Source organism: Dipodomys ordii, unplaced genomic scaffold, assembly GCF_000151885.1.
Source record: "Dipodomys ordii isolate 6190 unplaced genomic scaffold, Dord_2.0 Scaffold15, whole genome shotgun sequence".
Classification (NCBI taxonomy): domain Eukaryota; kingdom Metazoa; phylum Chordata; class Mammalia; order Rodentia; family Heteromyidae; genus Dipodomys; species Dipodomys ordii.
Window position 1 is genome coordinate 9253631 of NW_012267231.1, and position 18815 is coordinate 9272445.

The 18815-nt window shown below is 52.3% G+C and overlaps 1 protein-coding gene across 1 annotated transcript in view; it reads right to left on the reverse strand.

Moving 5' to 3' along the window:
- Nucleotides 1-3515: 3515 nt before the first annotated feature.
- Nucleotides 3516-18815, reverse strand: part of Apba2 (amyloid beta (A4) precursor protein-binding, family A, member 2) — a 37780-nt gene continuing 22480 nt past the window's right edge. Inside the window, exons 6-12 of the mRNA XM_013012009.1 lie at nucleotides 17254-17340; nucleotides 14452-14637; nucleotides 11947-12126; nucleotides 10333-10545; nucleotides 8814-8933; nucleotides 6279-6419; nucleotides 3516-3750 (exon numbers count right to left, since the gene is read on the reverse strand). Of these exons, the coding sequence (XP_012867463.1) occupies nucleotides 3679-3750; nucleotides 6279-6419; nucleotides 8814-8933; nucleotides 10333-10545; nucleotides 11947-12126; nucleotides 14452-14637; nucleotides 17254-17340 (999 nt within the window). The 3' untranslated portion in view covers nucleotides 3516-3678. The remainder of the gene's footprint in view (nucleotides 3751-6278; nucleotides 6420-8813; nucleotides 8934-10332; nucleotides 10546-11946; nucleotides 12127-14451; nucleotides 14638-17253; nucleotides 17341-18815) is intronic.

Sequence of the window (18815 nt, forward strand, 5' to 3'; positions counted from 1 at the left end):
TCAGGAGGAAAGCCTCCGCCATCAGGAAAGAAGGCAGAGGTGCTAGTTAGAGCCACTAGAGAATGTTCTGGCAACTTGACTGGTCCCCTCTACGTCCCTTGTCCTTGACTCAGTGGTGTCCTGGTTCTAGGAGTCCAGCAGCAGGCTGGCCACCACGCCTCAGACACGGGGAAAATGAGTCCCTGCGCATGGCCTACCACCGGAAGTCTGCGCTTGCACTTCCGGTGTGGGCATCTGAAATGGCCAGCTAAGTGTATGAGTTTGGCAAGGTCCTGTGCAGGACCCCAGAAGAGGCTGGCAGCTGCTAAGGACACTGCCCTTTGACCTTGGCCTGGGGAGGGATGTGGATGTGAGGATACTGAAGTAGAGCCCGGGAGACTCTTAAGAAGCTAAGCCAAGGATGTTCTATCCTTCCTATCATGTAAACTCTGCTCCCCCTGCCCCGAACTCTCCCACAAATAAAATCGGGGGTCTTCTTTACTGGGACTTATGGCCTTCTTCTGCTGGAACAATACAAATGAAATGCTTGCAACAAACCACATTACAGGAAGTTTATTTCGAATGGAGTTCATCTCCTCTCCCTCGGCTCTATCAGATGCTGCTAAGGCAGAATTCACAGGAAACGGTTTCCAAGACACCAGAGACCTGTTTGTACAACTTGAAAGGTTGTATTTATTTAATGTACCTCAAGGTGTTTTAATAATGATCAGTGTTTTAATAAAAAGTATTTCTGGCCTCTGTCGTCTCTGAAGTCTAATTGGAACACACACCAGCCCCAGGGCTGTGTACGCTGTTGGTCAATGCCTGCCCAATCCCTCAGCTCCAGGGACTGAGAGAAGAAAGCAGGCCACCAGAACCCCCAAACCAATGCACAGAGGCCCTGGGCAGTCTGGCACACAGCAGCCCCTCCGCCCCTCTTTAGACACAGCACCACCAAGGGCTCTACAAGATCCTTCCTTAATTTAGGTTTCTTAAAAAAAAAAAAAAAAGCCGGCCACCGGTGGCTCACACCTGTCGTCCTAGCTACTTAGGAGGCTGAGATCTGAGTATCACGGTTCAAAGCTAGCCCGGGCAGGAAAGTCTGTGAGACTCCTCTCCAATAAACCACTAGAAAACTGGAAGTGGTGCTGTGGCTCAAGTGGTGGAGTGCTCACCTTGAGCTGAAGAGCTGAAGGACAGCACTCAGGCCCAGAGTTCAAACTCCAAGACCGACAAATATATATTTGGCCAGGCATTGGTGACTCATGGCTGTAATTGTAGTTATTCAAGAGGCTGAGATTTAAGGATCATGATTTGAAGCCAGCTTGGATTGGAAAGTCTGTGAGACTCATCTCCTAGTAACCAGTAAAAACCCGGAAGTGAAGGTGTGGCTCAAGTGGTAGAGTGTCAGTCTTGCATGGAAAAGGCTGATGGCATCTGGCCCTTGAGTTCAAACCCCAGAACCCTGCCTGCCCCCCTCCCCCTGAGTTGTTAGAAGCCATTCCCCCATGTGGTCTGCTAGCCATGAGATTCCTCTCCAGAGGCCACATTTGTCTGGCCATGTTCTTGCTGGCCTCCTGAACAGAGCACTCTCCACGCAAGCTTCTACTCTGGGGGTGACTCTGACCACCACACACCTTTTCAGTGAGGGGGAAGACCTGGAGCTGGGGTTCATCATGTTGAAAGGCAATTGGTTTCTTACCTACCCCTGACGGTCAAGGTCATTACCACGGGTGCTGACCTCAAATCCTTGGGGAAGCCAACAAGGACAGGGGTGTCACTCTGGAGTTTCCCCCAAGGCACACCAGGTCAGCAGCTCATGGCAGTGGGGGCATGCGCCCCCGTGTGGTCAGGCCAGAGAAGCAGAGGGCAGCTTGCCAAAGTCCCAGGGCTGGACTCTCCATCCCCACCCGCACCCAGGCTTTCTGCCTACACTTGAGGTGCACAACGTCACCTCACAGGCTTCTTAGGCCAAGTGACCTCAGATTCACGGCCACAGAGAAGGTCCTTTCTCTCCGACATGGATCACAAAATGACATCACAGGTGCCAGCAGGAGCCAGGAGCTGCGTGCACATGCGTACATCTGCAGGAAATCAGTAGAACCCTGGAGCTGCCCCATGGGCTTCGATCTCTCAGCCAATCAGGAGTGTGTCTACACCTGAGGCAGGTGTTCAGAACCCACAGCTGGCTTATTTTATACCTGGCACAGGGCTCCGTCCAGCCTGGCACCTGGTGACCTTAGCCTCCATCCTCCAACCTCCCGGCAAAGAGTGCCTTGGGCTCTAGACTGGGTGGAGGAGCACAGCGGGGACAGTGGGAGCCCGCTGGGTAGAGAAGGCTCGGGGGACAAATGAAGCCACAACCCACAACTTGTACATCATGACTTCGGGTTTATTAGTGCTATGGGCAAAGTCTTCCTACGGTTCGGCTGCATGCAACACGCGTTACTCTCAAATACAGTAATCCTAAAGCTTTAGTTACTGTGTGGTAAGGCTTCTTAAGTCACAGTGTATTCTTCAAGGCCTGGGCCAAAAAAAAAAAGAGAGAGAGAGAGAGAAAGAAAGAGAGACTTCCAGACAAAATGTCAGTTCACATGGCTCTCTAATGCGCCTCCATCTAAGCACTCCAATACTGTTTGTGGCCTGGGCACCTTGCTGACCATATTTATTTGAGTCTGCGAGGAAGGAGAAAACCGCCCTGGGGGAGGGGGAGGGTCAGAGGTCAAGTTTCCTGGTGTGAGCAGTTGCTGAGGGGGCACTGGGCGGGTGTAGAGATGGATGTGTGTATATATGTGTGTGTACACAGATTTTTAAATAGGGGCAGACACCCATGCTATCTGCAGCCCTCTGGGGACATGTTTGTCCCCTCCTGATGAGGAGTCTGGTGACCTCAACTGAGGACAGGAAAAACAGCCGGAAGCATGGATCAGGGAAAACCCCTACGTATCTGGAGATTCGCTGGCCGAGGTGCAAGTCCGCATGGTTAAGAGTTTCTCAAGAAATAGGGAGTTGGGATGTTGGTATGATCATAATCTTTTCTTTTATTATTTAACTTAGGAAGATTTCCTTTTTTTTTTCTGGGTGAATACTTACAATCACAATTTGTTTTCCCACAGCTTCGGCACAAGTGACAACTGGAGTCCCGAGATGCACATTCTCATGGTAATTTCGAGGGCCCAACAGGATCCTACGTGTCCTACCCAGAGGGGCAGAAGATGGGGCTGCCCATTGCCCCCTGCCCCAGGAATTGCACCCACAAACCCACAGAGGGTGGGTAGGCACCACATTCAAACGCTACAGCTCCAGGGAGAAAAACACACATGCTGCACACCACACCATACGGAAGATCCATGAGCACCTTTCAGCAGCCACCAGGAGAAAACAGCTCCGGACGTGGCTAAATACTTGAACGATGGACAAAGGTTTGTTCCTGCGACTTGTCCTTTGATAAAGTCATATTCCTTTGAGTGTGGGGGGGGGCCACTGGGGGAGGGAGAGGAAAAAGGAAAAGGAAAAATCAAAACAAACGACAAAATAAAAGAACTGGATAGTTAAGGTTCACGTCCTTCGGGGGAGCCAGTGTCCTTGGGCAGGCTATGGGGTCAGGGTTCAGGGCTGTGTCCTTGGCTTCCGGCTCCTCTGCGCCCAGCTTGGCCTGGCCGGGTGTCCCTGGGCTCTGTGGCAGAGGCTGGGATGGGCCTAGATGTACAGCGGGGTCTCCTGGCCCGTGAGGAGCCTGAACATGGCGGCAGGCATGGTCTTCATGTGAATCTGTCAACAGAGACAGGACGCTGAGCCTCTCGCCTGCTCCACCCACCCCCCTCCAGGCCATCCAATGCGAGCAGATGACGACACCTGTCCTACCCACCCCCCAATCCTGCTCACAGTCCAACATCCCAGTGATGGAGGAAGGGGCTGGGTTCTCCGCTCCACACCGTGCAGTGCTAGCTTTGCTTTCAGTTCAAAGTAGCAATACCACAGGGAGAGAAGAAAAAACTGGACTACAATGTGCCCACAAGGCTGGGAGTGTGTGTGTGTGGGGGGGGCAGCTCAGAGCATCCCCAGAAACTGCAAAGTGTAGGCTTTGCTTCTAGGAGGGAGGGGATCAAGAGGGGCCATGTGTGCTCTTCCCTCAAGATCAGCACAGGCGAAGGCAAATGTCGGGGGGAGGGGGTGTCCAGAAAACAGGCCAGTTTAAAGAGAGTTTAAGCTGCCAGTCTTGCCTGCAGGACGGAGGCCCAGGCAGGAGATGAAGGGATTAAAAACAAAACAAAAACCCAGCCAGGAGGCCCGGCCCGCCTTCCAGCCTCTCTGAATCTCTATTCGTGGGGCTCTCTGCTCACAGCTCCCAGGCCGGCTCGCTGGATTGATTTAGGTGAGAGCATGATCGTTCCCCTGGGACAGCCGTTTCCCAGCATCTACTTAGGAAAATTGAATTTCCCCTTCTTGGAAGCTATTTGCACAAAGATGCTAATGGTACTTCGCTGGGCCTCTCTCTTTTCTTCAGAGAGCCAGCCAGCCAGCAGCGATGGCTACTACCAAACCTGGGGAAAACAGCTCTTCCCCCAGGCTGGTCCAGTTTCACAGAATCTGGAGTGTTCCGATCCATCTGAGAGATGTGGTCTGGAGCTTCCTCAAGAAATAGCACCCAGCTGGGCGCTGGGGGCTCATGCTTGTAATCCTAGCTACTCAGGAGGCTGAGATCCGAGGATCACAGTTAAAAGCCAACCTGAGCAGGAAAGTCTGTGAGACTTTTATCTCTGATCAACACGCCCCGCCCCGCCTCCACACACACAGAGAACTGTGGCTAAATGGTAACAGTGCAAATAAAAAGCTCAAGGAAAGTTCCTAGGCCCTGATTTCAAACCCCAGGACTGGCACAAAGAAGTTAGGAAGGAAAGAGAGGAAGAGAGGGGAGAGGAGGAGTGGGAGGGAAGGAAGGAAGGAAGGAAGGAAGGAAGGAAGGAAGGAAGGAAGGAAGGAAGGAAAGAAGGGAGGGAGGGAGGGAGGGAGGGAGGAAAGGAGGGAAAGAAAGGAAAGATAAGAGGAGAGAGGAAGGGGCTGGGAAGGTGGCTCAGTGGTAGAGCGCTTGCCTTGCATGCATGAGGCCCTGGGTTCGATTCCTCAGCACCACATAAGCAGAGAAAAAAAGCCGGAAGTGGTGCTATGGCTCAAGTGGCAGAGCACTAGCCTTGAGCTGAAGAGCTGAGGGACAGCGCCCAGGCCCAGAGTTCAGGCCCACGACTGGATCCAAAAAAAAAAAAAAAAGGAGAGAGGAAGAGAAGAGGGAAGGGGCAAGAAAGAAAAAGAAATAAAGGAAAGGAAAAAGAAAGGAAAAATGAGAGAAAGAAGAAGGAGAGAAAGAGAAGAGAAGGGAAGAGGGAAAAGAAGGGAAGAGAGAGAGAAGGGAAGGGGGAAGGAAGGTAGGAAAAGAAAGAGAAAGAGAGGGGCTGGGAAGGTGGCTCAGTGGTAGAGCACTTGCCTTGCATGCATGAGGCCCTGGGTTTAATTCCTCAGCACCACATAAGCAAAAAGAAAAAAAAAAGCCGGAAGTGGCGCTGTGGCTCAGGTGGTAGAGTACTAGCCTTGAGCTGAAGAGCTGAGGGACAGAGCCCAGGCCCAGAGTTCAGGCCCCACGACCGGACCCCCCCCCAAAAAAAAAGAAAAAAGAAAGAGAAAGAGCAGGAGTACTACACACAACTGATGGAATCCAGGGCTGCTCTCCCAAACCCAGCCACCAGGGGGCGCTGCACACCACCTTAGCTTGCATCAGGGAATTTGGGGGGCAGGGGGGGGGAAGGTTGTCACACAGAACCCAACCTAAATTCTGCCAAGAAACAAAAACAAAAAAACAATTCTGCCACACTAGCCGCCTACCCTTTGCCCAGGGCTGTGCTACTCACCTGGGAGCCCCTTGTACAATCAACTCATCTCGCTGCTATGAAAGTGACAGCAGCGAGAGCTGGCTGAGGCGTCAGGTTAGGAGCTAGTGATGGACACAGCCCGGCCAGCTCTGCTGCCGCCCAGTGGCCCGTGGGGAGGGGCCGGCTTTGCAGAGCTCAGTGAAGGAGCGTGTGGGAGCTAGCAAATAGGGGCTTTTCAGAAAGGACTATGAAAGGCTCACAGTGTGCTTACGGAGGGCGGGCTTCCTATGCAGGGACCAATCATTTTTGCAGGTGTATCATGCAAGCATTGATGCTGGCTATGGAAAAAGCCTGGGCTGGGCTACACCTAGCGTTAGATTCTGTCCAAACAGCACCAGGGACCAAGGGGGTGGGGGAGGATTGTCCCAGCCTTACCTCCCCCACAGAGTTAGAGAGAGCCTGGACTATCTTCTCGTGGGCTGTGGCCACCACGCTCTGCCCGTTGATCTCGATGATCCGGTGGCCGACGCGGACACCCCCTCGCTCGGCGATGCCCCCTCTCATGAGACTGCAGATCTGAGCAGACACAGGCAGGTCAGCAAGTGCGTTCCCAGCACCCCTACCACAGTTCTCTTCTCCATCCTGTTCCCAAAGATGGGGGCAGAGAGATTTTTCACGCAGAGAGATGATCCTAACAGATCAAACACCTTGCTGGTCAGCTCCTTAATGCACGAACAGGAACATGTCTGATTGCAACTGTTTTACTTTTTTGCTGGTCCCAAAGCTTGGGCGCTGTCCCTGGGATTCTTTTGCTCAAGGCTAGTGCTCTACCACTTTGAGCCACAGTGCTGCTTCTGGTTTTCTGGAGATTCGTCAGAAAGAAGAGGTTCACAGACTTTCCTGCTTGGGCTGGCTTTGAACCATGATCCTCAGATCTCAGCCTCCTGAGTAGCTAGGATACAAGGGTGAGCTACCAGCGCCAACTCAAGACCATTGTAAATAAAAGAAAAATGGTGGACACTGTGGTTTGTATAGGGAATTAGCCAGGCCCCCAAGCCTTTGAAGGTAGAGAGCCTGGGAGGTATTGCTTCTGGTACCAGCCGAGGGTGGAGGCCAAAGGTACATGCATATTCTGGATGATTCGGTCAGCCACATTTGAGTCCCTCCCCTTTCAAGGGAGACAAAGAGTAGCCAGAAAGAAGCCAATGAGCTCACGGAGAGAGAAGCCAGGTGACCCAGCCTTCAGAAAATAGGGTTCAGAAAAAAATCCCTGCTGGTGAGACTTCCAGAGAGTCCATCGAAGAGAATGAAGGCAGGGAAAGCAGGGGAGGGAGGCTGCTGGGAGAAGGGACTTGGGTCCTGATGCCTGCACTGACAGGAATCTGGGCGCAGGGAAGGGGGGAAGGAGGCGCTGTGGGCCGTACACCCACACAAGCGCCAGCCGGGAACGGAGACCTTGGCACTTGCACATTGCTGGTTTATACTTTTGTGCAGGAAGATGACTGTCTCCGAGTTGGAGCTTTCTGGATTCCTGGAGAAGAAATGTGGGATCCATTTGGAAAATAACTCTTTAACTGGGTCATCTGGAGCCTGTCTGCAAATGAACGCATGGCACTTAGGTGTAATGAGGCTGAAAATGGGGAGGGAGGGGGAGGGATTTGTGCAAAATGCTCAGCTTTTGAGATGGGCAAACTTTTGCGGGAGACCCAGGGGACCCCAGCTCCATGGGGTACCGCAGTGTGTGGGTGTTGGGCTCTCCAGGCTCAGCAGGAGTGGCTGGCTGGCTGCAACCAAAGCCATCATCAGGGCCTCAGGGGTACTGCTGACGCTTGATTATGAAGTCCCGGGTCCCAGATACAAGCCCATCAGTTCCTGTACTGCTACTGAGCATCCCCAAGCCGGGCCTGTGCCCTCTGCTGACATGCCCATGCCAGGCACAGCAGCAGCTTAACCCGGGGGTCGATTTCCATGTTGCATTTGCCACAATGATTTTTAAAAAAGGAAGGAAGAAAAGCAAAGAGAAGGAGGAAGGAGGAGAGACAGAGATCCTAGGAGAAAATATCCTGGGGGAAAAAGAGAGAGGGGCCGGGGAGGGGGGGGGGGAATGTGCACCAGGTGCCGGTGGCTCACACCTGTAATCCTAGCTACTCGGGAGGCTGAGATCTGAGGAAAGTCCATGAGATGCTTATCTCCAGTGCATCACCAAAAAGCCAGAAGTGGAGTTGTGGCTCCAAGTGGCAGAATGCTAATCTTGAGCAAGAAAAAAAAAGCTCAGGGACAGTGCCCAAACAAGTCTTGAGTTCAAGTCCCAGAACTGGCCCCCAAAATCCAATCCAATCAATCAATAACATAAATATATTTTAAAAAGACAAAAGCTAAGGAAAAGAAACTCATGCCAAGTAAACACAGGTCAGACACGGTAGGAACTCTGAACAGGAGAAGTTCAGTGTGGAGAAGGCAGGGGCAATATTCATTCAAGCCTCTCATTCCCTCCTCCATACAGCCTTCCAGGCCCCTGAGTGCCTGACACTGAGTCTAACATGGGACAGGCATTTCATACATGCCTGTTGAATAGCCGAATGAACGAATGAATGAATGAACGAACGAATGAATGAACAGGTGCTTGTTGTACATGGTGACCTTGATGTCACCAGTTAGGGTCCAAGCTACTGTGGCCGAGCACCTGCTGCCCGCCCCTCTGTTAGCAGGTTACTTGCTGTGGTCATGAAGCCTGGAGGTCTTTCTCCCCCTCCCCCTCCCAGCCTCTCCCCTTCCATCTGGACTCACCCTGGCAGCTGTGGAAAGCTTTTGCCTGTGTGGCCTGGCTCTGGGCAGCTGTGGATACTGGGCAGGTACTGCAGGGACCGGCCTGCCACCTGCCCTCTCTAGAGGAGCAGCTACCCCAGCTCCACGGCCCAGTGCCCACGTGCAGTGCCCTGGGGTCGGCCTGGGGTGGGGTGGGGTACTCACGATGCCGTTCTGCACACTGAAGCCCAGCTGGTACTTGAGATCCGGCCGTTTGATGAGGACCGTGGTGACTGGGGGACAGCTGACAATGTTGAGTCTCACCTGCGTCTGGTTCTTCAGGCCCTGAGGAACACAGGGGCCAAAGGTCACATGTGGGCTGGACCTCAGGCCTCAATGCTGGGAAAGTCTCATAGGCCTGGGCCAAGGCAGTCATAGAAGCTGGTCAACACAAGGGACTGTCCCCTGGGTGAGGCAGGGACCCCTCTGGGTGGGGGACATCACCCTGACAATCAGGAGAGTAGATGGGATCACTGTAGGAACTTAGCAGCCAGGCTCCAGGGTTGCTGAATGGATCCAATGCAGGGGGGAGGGGGAGGAGAGTATGGGGGGGAGGTTCCAGAGTCACCCACAGGGGTCACAAAAGGGGTTCTCACCATATTGAATTCTGAAGAACTTCCTCTTGGAAGAATCTAACACCCTCCACCCATAGATTCCCCAGGGCAGAGCTCCCGGCTCAGGGATAGCCCCAAGTATTAGAGGCTCTGGGGGGTAGCATGGGGTGGGCCAGCCTGGAGTTGAGGGAGGCCTTAGGCCTCAGACAGGACTAGCCTGCCCCAGAGTGGGTACCCCAGGCTGCAAGTCTGGGTTAGGTATGGGGTGGGGAGTGGGGGGCAAAGGAAGGAGGAGGAGTCTGATCCCCACATGGCTACAATTCCGGCCGGCCTGGAGTTGGGGGCAACTCTGCCTGCACAGAGTCCTGCCCCCCAACTCAAGGGAGCCTCCGTCCCCAGCTAAGGTTTAGCAATGCCCTCTCTACCTGTCTCCCGTATGGCAGACTGCACTGGGGCTAGCTCCCCAAATCCCCTCTCCCCCATGCATGGAATGTTCTGGTCTTGGGAATACCTCTTCACCTCTCAGGCTGAAAGAAGAAGTAAGGGCTGTTTCCAGCACCAGGACCAGTGGGCCAGGGAGGTAAACAGCCATGGAAAGCTGGTGTGAGACATAGCATGGGTGACAAATTCTCTACCTTGAGTTCATTCCTCCTGAGACCCTCACCCTGCCCGTCGGGGTCCCTGCTGCCTGAAGCACCCCTCTGCAGGGGGCTCAGACCCAAGCCCATGGGTCCGATGACCAGAAAGGAAACTGGCCTCTCAGCGCCCCTCCCCAACAGGCAACCTCCTCCTCCTCCCCTCGCCCCACCTGCCAGGGCCCAGAGGCAATGCAGAAGCTAAGCGTCGTAGGAACACCCCAGATAATCCGAATGGGATGGACACTTGCACGTTCAGGTTCTCACAGCATGGCTCAGCCCTGAGCTGAGTGAAAGGAAACCGTGTACTCCCTGCTCCCACTAGGCAGCTGGGGTCCCCTTCTGATTTTATTCCTAATAGACGGGGCGGGGGGGGATCAATTGACTGTCCACCATTTAGTTCCCAGGGGGGTTTCTTTTGGGCCTCGGTGTCCTTATGGATCAAATGGAGCAGGGCCGGGAGAGCACTAGACGGAGAGTCCCCTGGGCGCTCACCTTGATGATACCCTGGCAGGTGGCGAGGGGCAGCCCCACCAGGCTGGTGCCGTTGATGGACATGATCTGGTCTCCGATGCTCAGCTTCCCCGAGCGGGCTGCCGGGCCGCCGTTCATCATGTTCGCCAGAATCACGGTGGGCAGGATGGAGCCCCAGCCCGACTCCACCACCACCACGCCCAGAATCTCACCCTTGTGCTTCTCCAGCTGCAGCTGCAAAGGAATCGACAGGGGACCGCCATGGGGGCACCTGAGAACCTGATCTGGTTCCTGAGCCTCCTCTTCCCCCGTCCCCAAGACCCAGCAAACCTGGGAACCAGGAAACCCAAAATCTCTCTCCTCCTCTTTCATGCTACAAGGGCCTGACTCCTGCTGTCTACCTGCCCAAACCCTAGGAAGGCAGGGGGGATGGTCCTTGGCATCCCCCCACCCTTGTCCCAGCCTTTGCTCTGCCTAGAAAGCTTCAGAGCTCTCCCAGAAAACTGCCTGGCATGAGTTTATCCAAAAGCTTTATTCAAGCCACGTGCCAGTGGCTCACTTCTGTCATCCTAGCTACTCAAGAGGCTGAGATCTGAGGATCAAGATTCAAAGCCAGCGCAGGTAGGAAAGTCTGTAAGACTCTTATCTCCACTGAACCTGCAAAATACTACAAGTGGAGGTATGGCTCAAGTGGAAGAGTGCCAACCCTGAGTTTGAAAGCTAAGAGGCAATGTCCAGGCCCTGAATTCAAGCCCTGGTATGCACACACACACACACACACACACAGAATAACAACAACAAAAATCTTTATTCAACCAGCAGTCTGGGTCATTCATTTAAGAAGTGCTCAGTATTAATCAAGTAGAATAAAAAAAAATCAAGTAGAATCCAGAATCATTCATACACTCACTCATTCACTAATTCACAGGAGGAAAGATCTATTCACCCAACTAGCAATAGAACTATAGGCCATCTTCACAGTCCTGGCTCCTCTGTCCTACAAGTGGAAAGTCCCTTCAAATAAGCCCAGCCTACTTTAAAGAGGCCTCAGATCCCTATTTTAAATGATGCCTCCTGACAGATAACTGGACAGAGGAAGGGTGGGTGCCAACAATCATAACATCCAATGTACACATGAATATGGGGCCAGGTAGCTTGAGGGGAGGGGTGAGGTTGGGAGGGATGGGGAAGAAGGGTGGAAGGTGTGACACGGATCAAGATGCAGCCTACTCATCAGCGGACATATTGAATTGAAACCCTATGGCACAACTCCTTAATGATCATTTTTAAAATTAAAAAGAGAGAGAGAGAGAGAGAGATCCCAAATGCTCTGCAGAAATATCTGCCGGTGCGGATCGCCAATTGTTGCTAATGGCTGCGTTAAAAGGCTCGTTTTCAAGGTCATTAAGACTGGTTGTAATCAGCTTCTTTGTGAGGAGCATCTCATTTCACACCCAAGTGCTCAGCTCTGAACACGCACATGCGGGAGGCCCCTGAGTCTGGAGCATGTGAGGTTTGGTTGTCAGCCACTGCTCATCCCGGCCGGGGATGTTGAGATGACACTCGGCTTCTCCTGGCAGCTCTGCAGGAGCCTGGCGCTCTGGGCCGGGGGGTTGGGGAAGGGGGGGGTCTTACCTCCTTGCAGTTCTCGGAGTTGGAGAAGTGGATGAGGTCATCATTGTACATCTCCTGCGTGTTGATGATGTCACTGTACTCCTTCTGGCTCAGGTCCTCGGGGTTGATGCCGTTGGCCCGCAGGAACTCCTGGTAGGCCACGCTGAAGGCCTGTCCGATGGACTGGGCGATGAGCTGAGCCTGTGGGCAGTCAGGAAGGCCCGCTGGCCGTAGGTATGGGCACCCAGGCTCCACGAGACCCCCCCTACTTCTGCGCCCCGTGAGCCCCCAAGGGGACAGCCTTGCTTGGGGTCTAAACAAGCAAGAGAGGAGCTCAGGAGCCCTGGCTGGGGACTGCTGCCTTCTGCTGACATCTTGGGCTACTGAGGTGGGAGGATTGACATGGCTGCTGTGTGGTATCATCAGGACTGGGTCTTGACCCATTAAGCTGCTGTATGACCCCAACATTCCTGCACCAAGGTGGGGGAAATGAGGTAAATTCACATATGACAGATTATTATGAATGTATATGCATACATAGATGTCTATATGATTCTATATGCCATATATGATGTATTAATATGACATATTAATATATGTTATATGTAGTTATATGATTATATGTAATTATGTAACAGTATTACATTTATATATCATATGTATTGGATAACCAATACATATTAATTATATATTAATATATTTTAAATATATAAAAACATATATAACTTGTGTGTGTGTGTGTGTGTGTGTGTGTGTGTGTGTGTGTGTGTGTGTGCGTGCTTTTGTTGGTACTTCACCGTGTTCTATTTGGACCTGTTTCAGGCATGCTTTCCAAAGAAGGAGACAGGGATACTTGACTCTTCCATATTCTATTTCCCATGAGCTATAGAACTCAAGGCCGACAGGGCTGGTCCCGCGTGAGGGCTGATTGCTTTCGGAGGAAGGGGTGTACCAGGCTGTGCCCCAGGAGAGGTGGGAGATGGAGGACACAAGCGCAGACCCTACTTCTTGCTACTTCCATGGAATCTCTTCTGTAGAATAGCCTGCCTCCCACACCGCAGAGGCCTGGGCTTCGAAACATCCCAGCAGGGCCCTGCTTACACCTTGCCTGCAGGCAAACGAGGGCTGATGGGAAGCGAGAGCTAATCCTCTAAGGTTCTGGACCAGCACCAGCACCAAGCACCAGCAGGTAGGCAGCTTATACAGCCTGGGGGAGTAGTAGCAGGCCCTTGAGGGACATCCCAGGACTCGGTAGTTCCCCTTCCAGCCCCAAGAATTGGCCTCACGACTGCCCCATGCTCCTGGCCTGCCATCTGGAGATGGGAAGGGGGGTGTCTCTGCATAGGCACCCTCAGCAAAGTGGGGCTCAAGAGGATCTGGAAACAGGTAAAACAGAGATCTGGTTTAAATTCCTTTCTCTGCACGATGCAGGACTTGAGTTCTACGAACGAATATGCATCTGGAAAAGCATGCTGGGTTAGAGCATGCAAGGACTTTCCTCAAATAGGCACAAGTTAGGCACAGTTTTGAGGGCAGGCGGACAGACCCACCACCAGATGGCGCCACAGGACTGCAGGAGCCAGGGCAGAGTGGGGGAGCTGGGCAGGGAAGGAAAGGGGGAGAGGGGCGGGCTTCTGCTCAAAGGAGGGCAAGAAGAGGGTTGAGGGCCCATGAACGGCCCTGGCTGGTGCTAGCATCCGATTCCTTCACCATGAGACTTAAAGCTGCCTGCTGCCCTGAGACTCCACATCGTCCTTGGGCTGCAGGGTCCCTTGTGGAAACTCCTGGAAAAATCTGTGTTGTCTCCAGACACAATCGAAGAGCCCCTTGGGGTCTGACCAGCTGTCTCCCCCCTGCCTCCCACCTTCCCTGCTTTGCCCTAAGTCTTGGTTTCCCTCCTGTCTGTGCAGTGCTTGGCTGCACATGAGAGTCTCTCCGGGCTCTGCCTCAACCCCAGAAGACAGCAGGTGCCAAGGCCCCGAGGTGCCCGGCTCTCAAAGGCAGCCTCCGACAGGTAGGCTATGAGTCTTTGAGAAGATGGGGGAAGAGGAAGCTGTTGTGTCAGAACCACCTGGAAGAGCCCTTTCACCCAGAGCAGCTCATCCAGACAACGCCGCCTCCACCCCTCCTCTCTGGGCAGCTGTCTGGGGAGCCTCCATGCTCCTCCTGGGCCAAGACCTTTCCTCCTTCCTTCAAGCACCATTTGGGGGCATCCCACCATGGTTCCCTGTCAGCTGTCAGCCCCTGGCTCTACCCCTCTGTCCACAGCCACAGAGGCCAGGTGACCTCAAGGCTCTTCCTGTCCTGATCACCATACCAGCTGGGCATCTACCCTTGGGGAGTGGGTTTATTTGCTCCTTATACAGCCTCAGGACACACACACACACACACACATACCAATCAAGTGATTTCTTCCTGCCCTCCCTCCCCCCCCCCCATGGTGGCTTTCAAGTGACCTGACATTCTGCAGCTGTTGGGGGGGGCGGTACGGCCACCCGCTGCCTGTGGGTTTGTGGGTTTACTCACGTCCTCTGACTCGAACACATGGCAGATCATCTTATACTGCTTCTTCCCCTCCTGCGCCCCAGGCGTGGTCTCAATGCAGTCTTGGGAGGCTGAGCGGGGCATGCGGCGTCTGGCCATCAGAACCACGATGTTCCCAATGTCGGCGATGTAGGAGATGGTACGCAAGGCGTGGTCCATCATGGTTTCCTGATGGGGATGGAGAGGAAGGCCCATGTCAGGGAACAGCATGGGGACACACCATTGATAATCACTCTAGCTTTTGAGGCTCTCAACCTTGAGGCTCTGACATTTAGGTTGCGGTCATCTGTTACGTCCTGAGGATGTTAGCAACATTTGTAGCTGCTGTCCACTTGTTCCTAGTACCACTTCTCCGTCTCAAAGCAGAGATCCCTATGATCCAGCAATTCAGTTCCTGGGCATTTACCCAAAAACAATACCAACCTGGATATAATAAAGCCACCAGTACAACCATGTTCATTGTAGCACTAGTTACCACAGGCAAGGAATGGAGTCAGCCCAGATGCCCCTCGATGGACAAATGGATCAAGAAAATGTGGCGTATATACATAATGGAATTTTACTCAATCATTAGAAAGAATGATATGGTACTATTTATAAAGAAATGGAAAGACCTGGAAAACATGATGTGAAATGAAGTAAGTCAGGTCTAGAGAGACAAAGGATGCATGTTTCTCCTTGTTTGTGGAAGCCAGGTTTGGATTACAAACTCACAAGTGAATATGTTGACTGGTATGCAAGTGTATACAAATGTATTAACTGAAATACTGTAGATTCAAAGGAGAAAGCAAATAGTGTCCTAGGTCTCTTTGTTCTCCTCTTACAAAGGGATATGGTGTATATGAAGGGGTAGGGGGGGGGGAATCTGCCACCTCTAGTGCCTTTCTCCTCTCAGCAGAATCCACCATTTACAGCAGAGATTGCCTATGTTCCAGTCAGTAGGGAATGACATGTTTTCTGGCCAAGGCTGTGGGGCCGGGGTCAAAATCACTGGGCACAAAGGAGGGACACTGGAAAATTGAAAGGCACGGAGGGGTAAGGCTTCAGCACCTTCTGATTCCTGGGGGAAAAATCCCTGAGCCAACCTCCCTACTCCCAATCAGTGTCAATATCAGATCCATTCTCCTCACAGAAGCTGCTTCCAACATGGTGGCCATCCCTTCCCCTGCCCCAGCCTCTTCTTCTCTTCCTGCTCTCCAGCCCCTCAGCCAACGTTTTCATTTTCCACTCACTGCAACCCTCTCCTTGACCCGAGCTATGGATGGCCCACCTCCTGCTGGGTGGAGCCCCAGCATGAGTCTAGGCCTGAGGGTGGGGTGCAGTGGACAGTGAACAGCTGGGAAAGGCCTGTCTGCAAGGCCCAGCCCTCGCCTGGCACCTGGGAACCTGGACTTGGCGACGGTTGCCACCACATTTACTGGTAAGTACGAACAGTCTATGCAAACAACAGGATCCAAGACCATGAGACTCTTATGTCCGGTTAACCACCAAAAAGCCAGAAATGGAGCTGTGGCTCAAGTGGTAGAGCACCAATCTTGAATGAAAAGGCTTAGGGACAGCACCCAGATCCTGAGTCCCAGCGCCAAGTCCCAGTACTGGTGTGTTCACGGATTTGCACATGCGTGCACGCATGTGGGGGGGTACGTGCACACACTCACACACACACACACACACACACACAATTACCACCTTGCATTTTCTATATGGTAAACAACCATCAGGCCCGTCTGGGATCTGGGCATGCTCAGGGTCTGGAGTATCACGATCTTTCCCTTATTTCCAGGATGCCTTTGCCAACCCAATGTCCAGGTTACCTGGACCAGAGAGAGAAGAGGCCCTTCCATTTCTTCCTGAGTCAGGTGCACCTTAGAACTTCCAGACCCTGTATGTCACCCGTGCCCCCAGCTGCCCGCCCTCTCGTGCTCCATTTTAGCCCCTCCCCAATTCTTGGTATTTCACACCTGCTCAGGTCCCCCCCCATTATCTGTTTGAGCATCTTCCCTACCAAAGATAAGATAGTGATTTAAAGCAGAACCATGGCCACTGCCAGCAGACCATGGCAGAAACTAATGGGTCGTGGATAGGAAAATCCCCACTGAAGCTGGGCATCCGTGGCTCACGCCTGTCATCCTAGCTACACAGGAGGCGGAGATCTGAAGATCATATTTGAAAGCCAGCCCCGGCAGGAAAGTCTATGAGACTCTTATCTCCAATGAACCACCAGAAAACCGGAAGTGGCGCTGTGGCTCAATGGTAGAGCGCTCGCCTTGAGCTGAAGAGCTCAGAGACAGTGCTCAGGCCAAGAGTTCAAGCCCCACAACCGACTGACCGACCAACACACACACACACACACACACACACACACACACACACACACACATACACACACTAAAACACTGTAATGTCACCCACTCAGAGACAATAAGCCACCCCTGAGATTTCCACCCTTCCAGCTGTATTTGCCAGGCTGGGTACACAGGGGTTTCAGAAGAGCCTTCTAGAACCCCGACAGACAATAGCACACACCTTCTAGCCCTCTCCTCTTCTTTCCCCTGCATTTTTTTTTCCTTTGTGTAATTCTGATGGCAGCCTCATCACTCCTGATGGCTTTTGTGCTTCTACCCCATGCTCTTCGGCTCCACACAGCTCGTACTAGTTTCCACAGCCACAGAGCTGAGCCGCTGAGCCGCTGTCCCTCCCCGCCCCCACCCTGGACTCCCTTCCTCCCCTGCCCTGCCACAGGGCATTAGAGCCCGACCTAGGTGACTTCTTTTGAGCACTTACCTGTGTGTCGGCATTTAAGACTTTGATCCTCTGGGTGGAGATGAAGAGGTCCACTTCTGTCAGTGTCTGGGTGCCCCCCTCGGAATTCTAAGAATGAAGAAGAAACGGATGCTGCTGTTGGGAAACTCGTTGCTTCCAACAAAGCCTTGCACTTAATGACTTAATTACTCAGAGCCTGTGTGGAAGGAAATGGAACTCCAGAATGGAGCAGTCATTGGAAAGCTAACTGCCTTCGCTACCGACCTCCACGGCTCCAAGGCAGCGTGGAAAGCACGCTGCTGGAAGAAGTGTCTTTGGGGAAAAAGAGAGTGAAATTCGGGAATCCGGAATTGGGGTGAAGGGGTTGGAGGAGGGGGGGAGGGTCTTCACAGCCCCCTTTCTCAGCAGCCGGCAGCAGCTGCTGGTTTAGACCTTGTGGGATTCTACCCAGCGTCACGAGTCATTTAGATGTGAGCTATAGTTCTTGGAACTGGGAGATTCTGAGGTTGTCCATTAGGCAACTGGGAAGGTTATTTCCCTAGAAAGCTGATAAAAGTAGCCCCTGAGTTAAACAGTCACATGGACTCTTTGTTTAAGACCTTCCAAAAGCCGTTAAGGAGAACAGAGGCAGAATGGGTCCCAGCCCAAAGCTACCCCAACAGAGACTCGGAAAGCAGCTGGTGCCAGTCCGTTTCCTTACATTGTATTTCCCTGGGCTATGGCAGAAGCTGAGTAAGCTACTCAAGATCTGGCCCCAAAGCAGAGCAAGCTTTAATTTAATTTATTTTTTTTACACCTGTGAGGATCCTAATTACTACTGCACAAAAGCCATGGAAAAGAGAATCCTTTGGTTTGCCCACCAGGGGGTGAATAATTCTGCGTGGTCACATGGGAACCTATGGATGTAATCTTCACCTTCAAAACAACAGAAACTGTGATTTAATTACTCACTAGAAAAAAAAAAAACAATCTCACAGTAGAAGAAGAAAAAAAAATCTCTCTTCACTGACAACTCCTCAAGAAGATTGAGCCACGGAGGGACTCTGTTTTAGAATGATGAATTTGTATTTGAGCTCGGTTTTCAAAGGAAAAGATCTTTGGGGGCTTCCAATCTACCAGGGGAAGATAAATGATTTTAACTAATTAGAAAGAAAATCGACTTGGAAGCGAAGCAGCTGACAATTAGTCTCTGGGAGTGCTGTAGAAGCCTTCTCTGAGTTCTAATTTTCTTCTTCTTCTTCTATTTTCTATTTGACATGTGTGAGGGATTTTGATTTTTGTTTTGGGTTGGTAGTGGGGTGGGGCTTGAACTCCAGACTAGCACTCTCCCACTTTGAGCCACAGCTCTGTTTTTTTCTGATGGTTAACTGGAGATAAGGGTCTCACAGACTTTCCTACCCGGGCTGACTTTGAACTGCGATCCTCAGATCTCAGCCTCCCGAGTAACTAGGCATGAGCCACTGGTGTCCAGATGAGGTGTTTGTTTGTTTTTAACTTTATTCGGTGGGATCAGAGTTCAGAACCTCTTGCCCAAACAGCCAAAAGTCAATCCAAAAAGTTGTGGGTGGGTGTCTGTGTGGTGA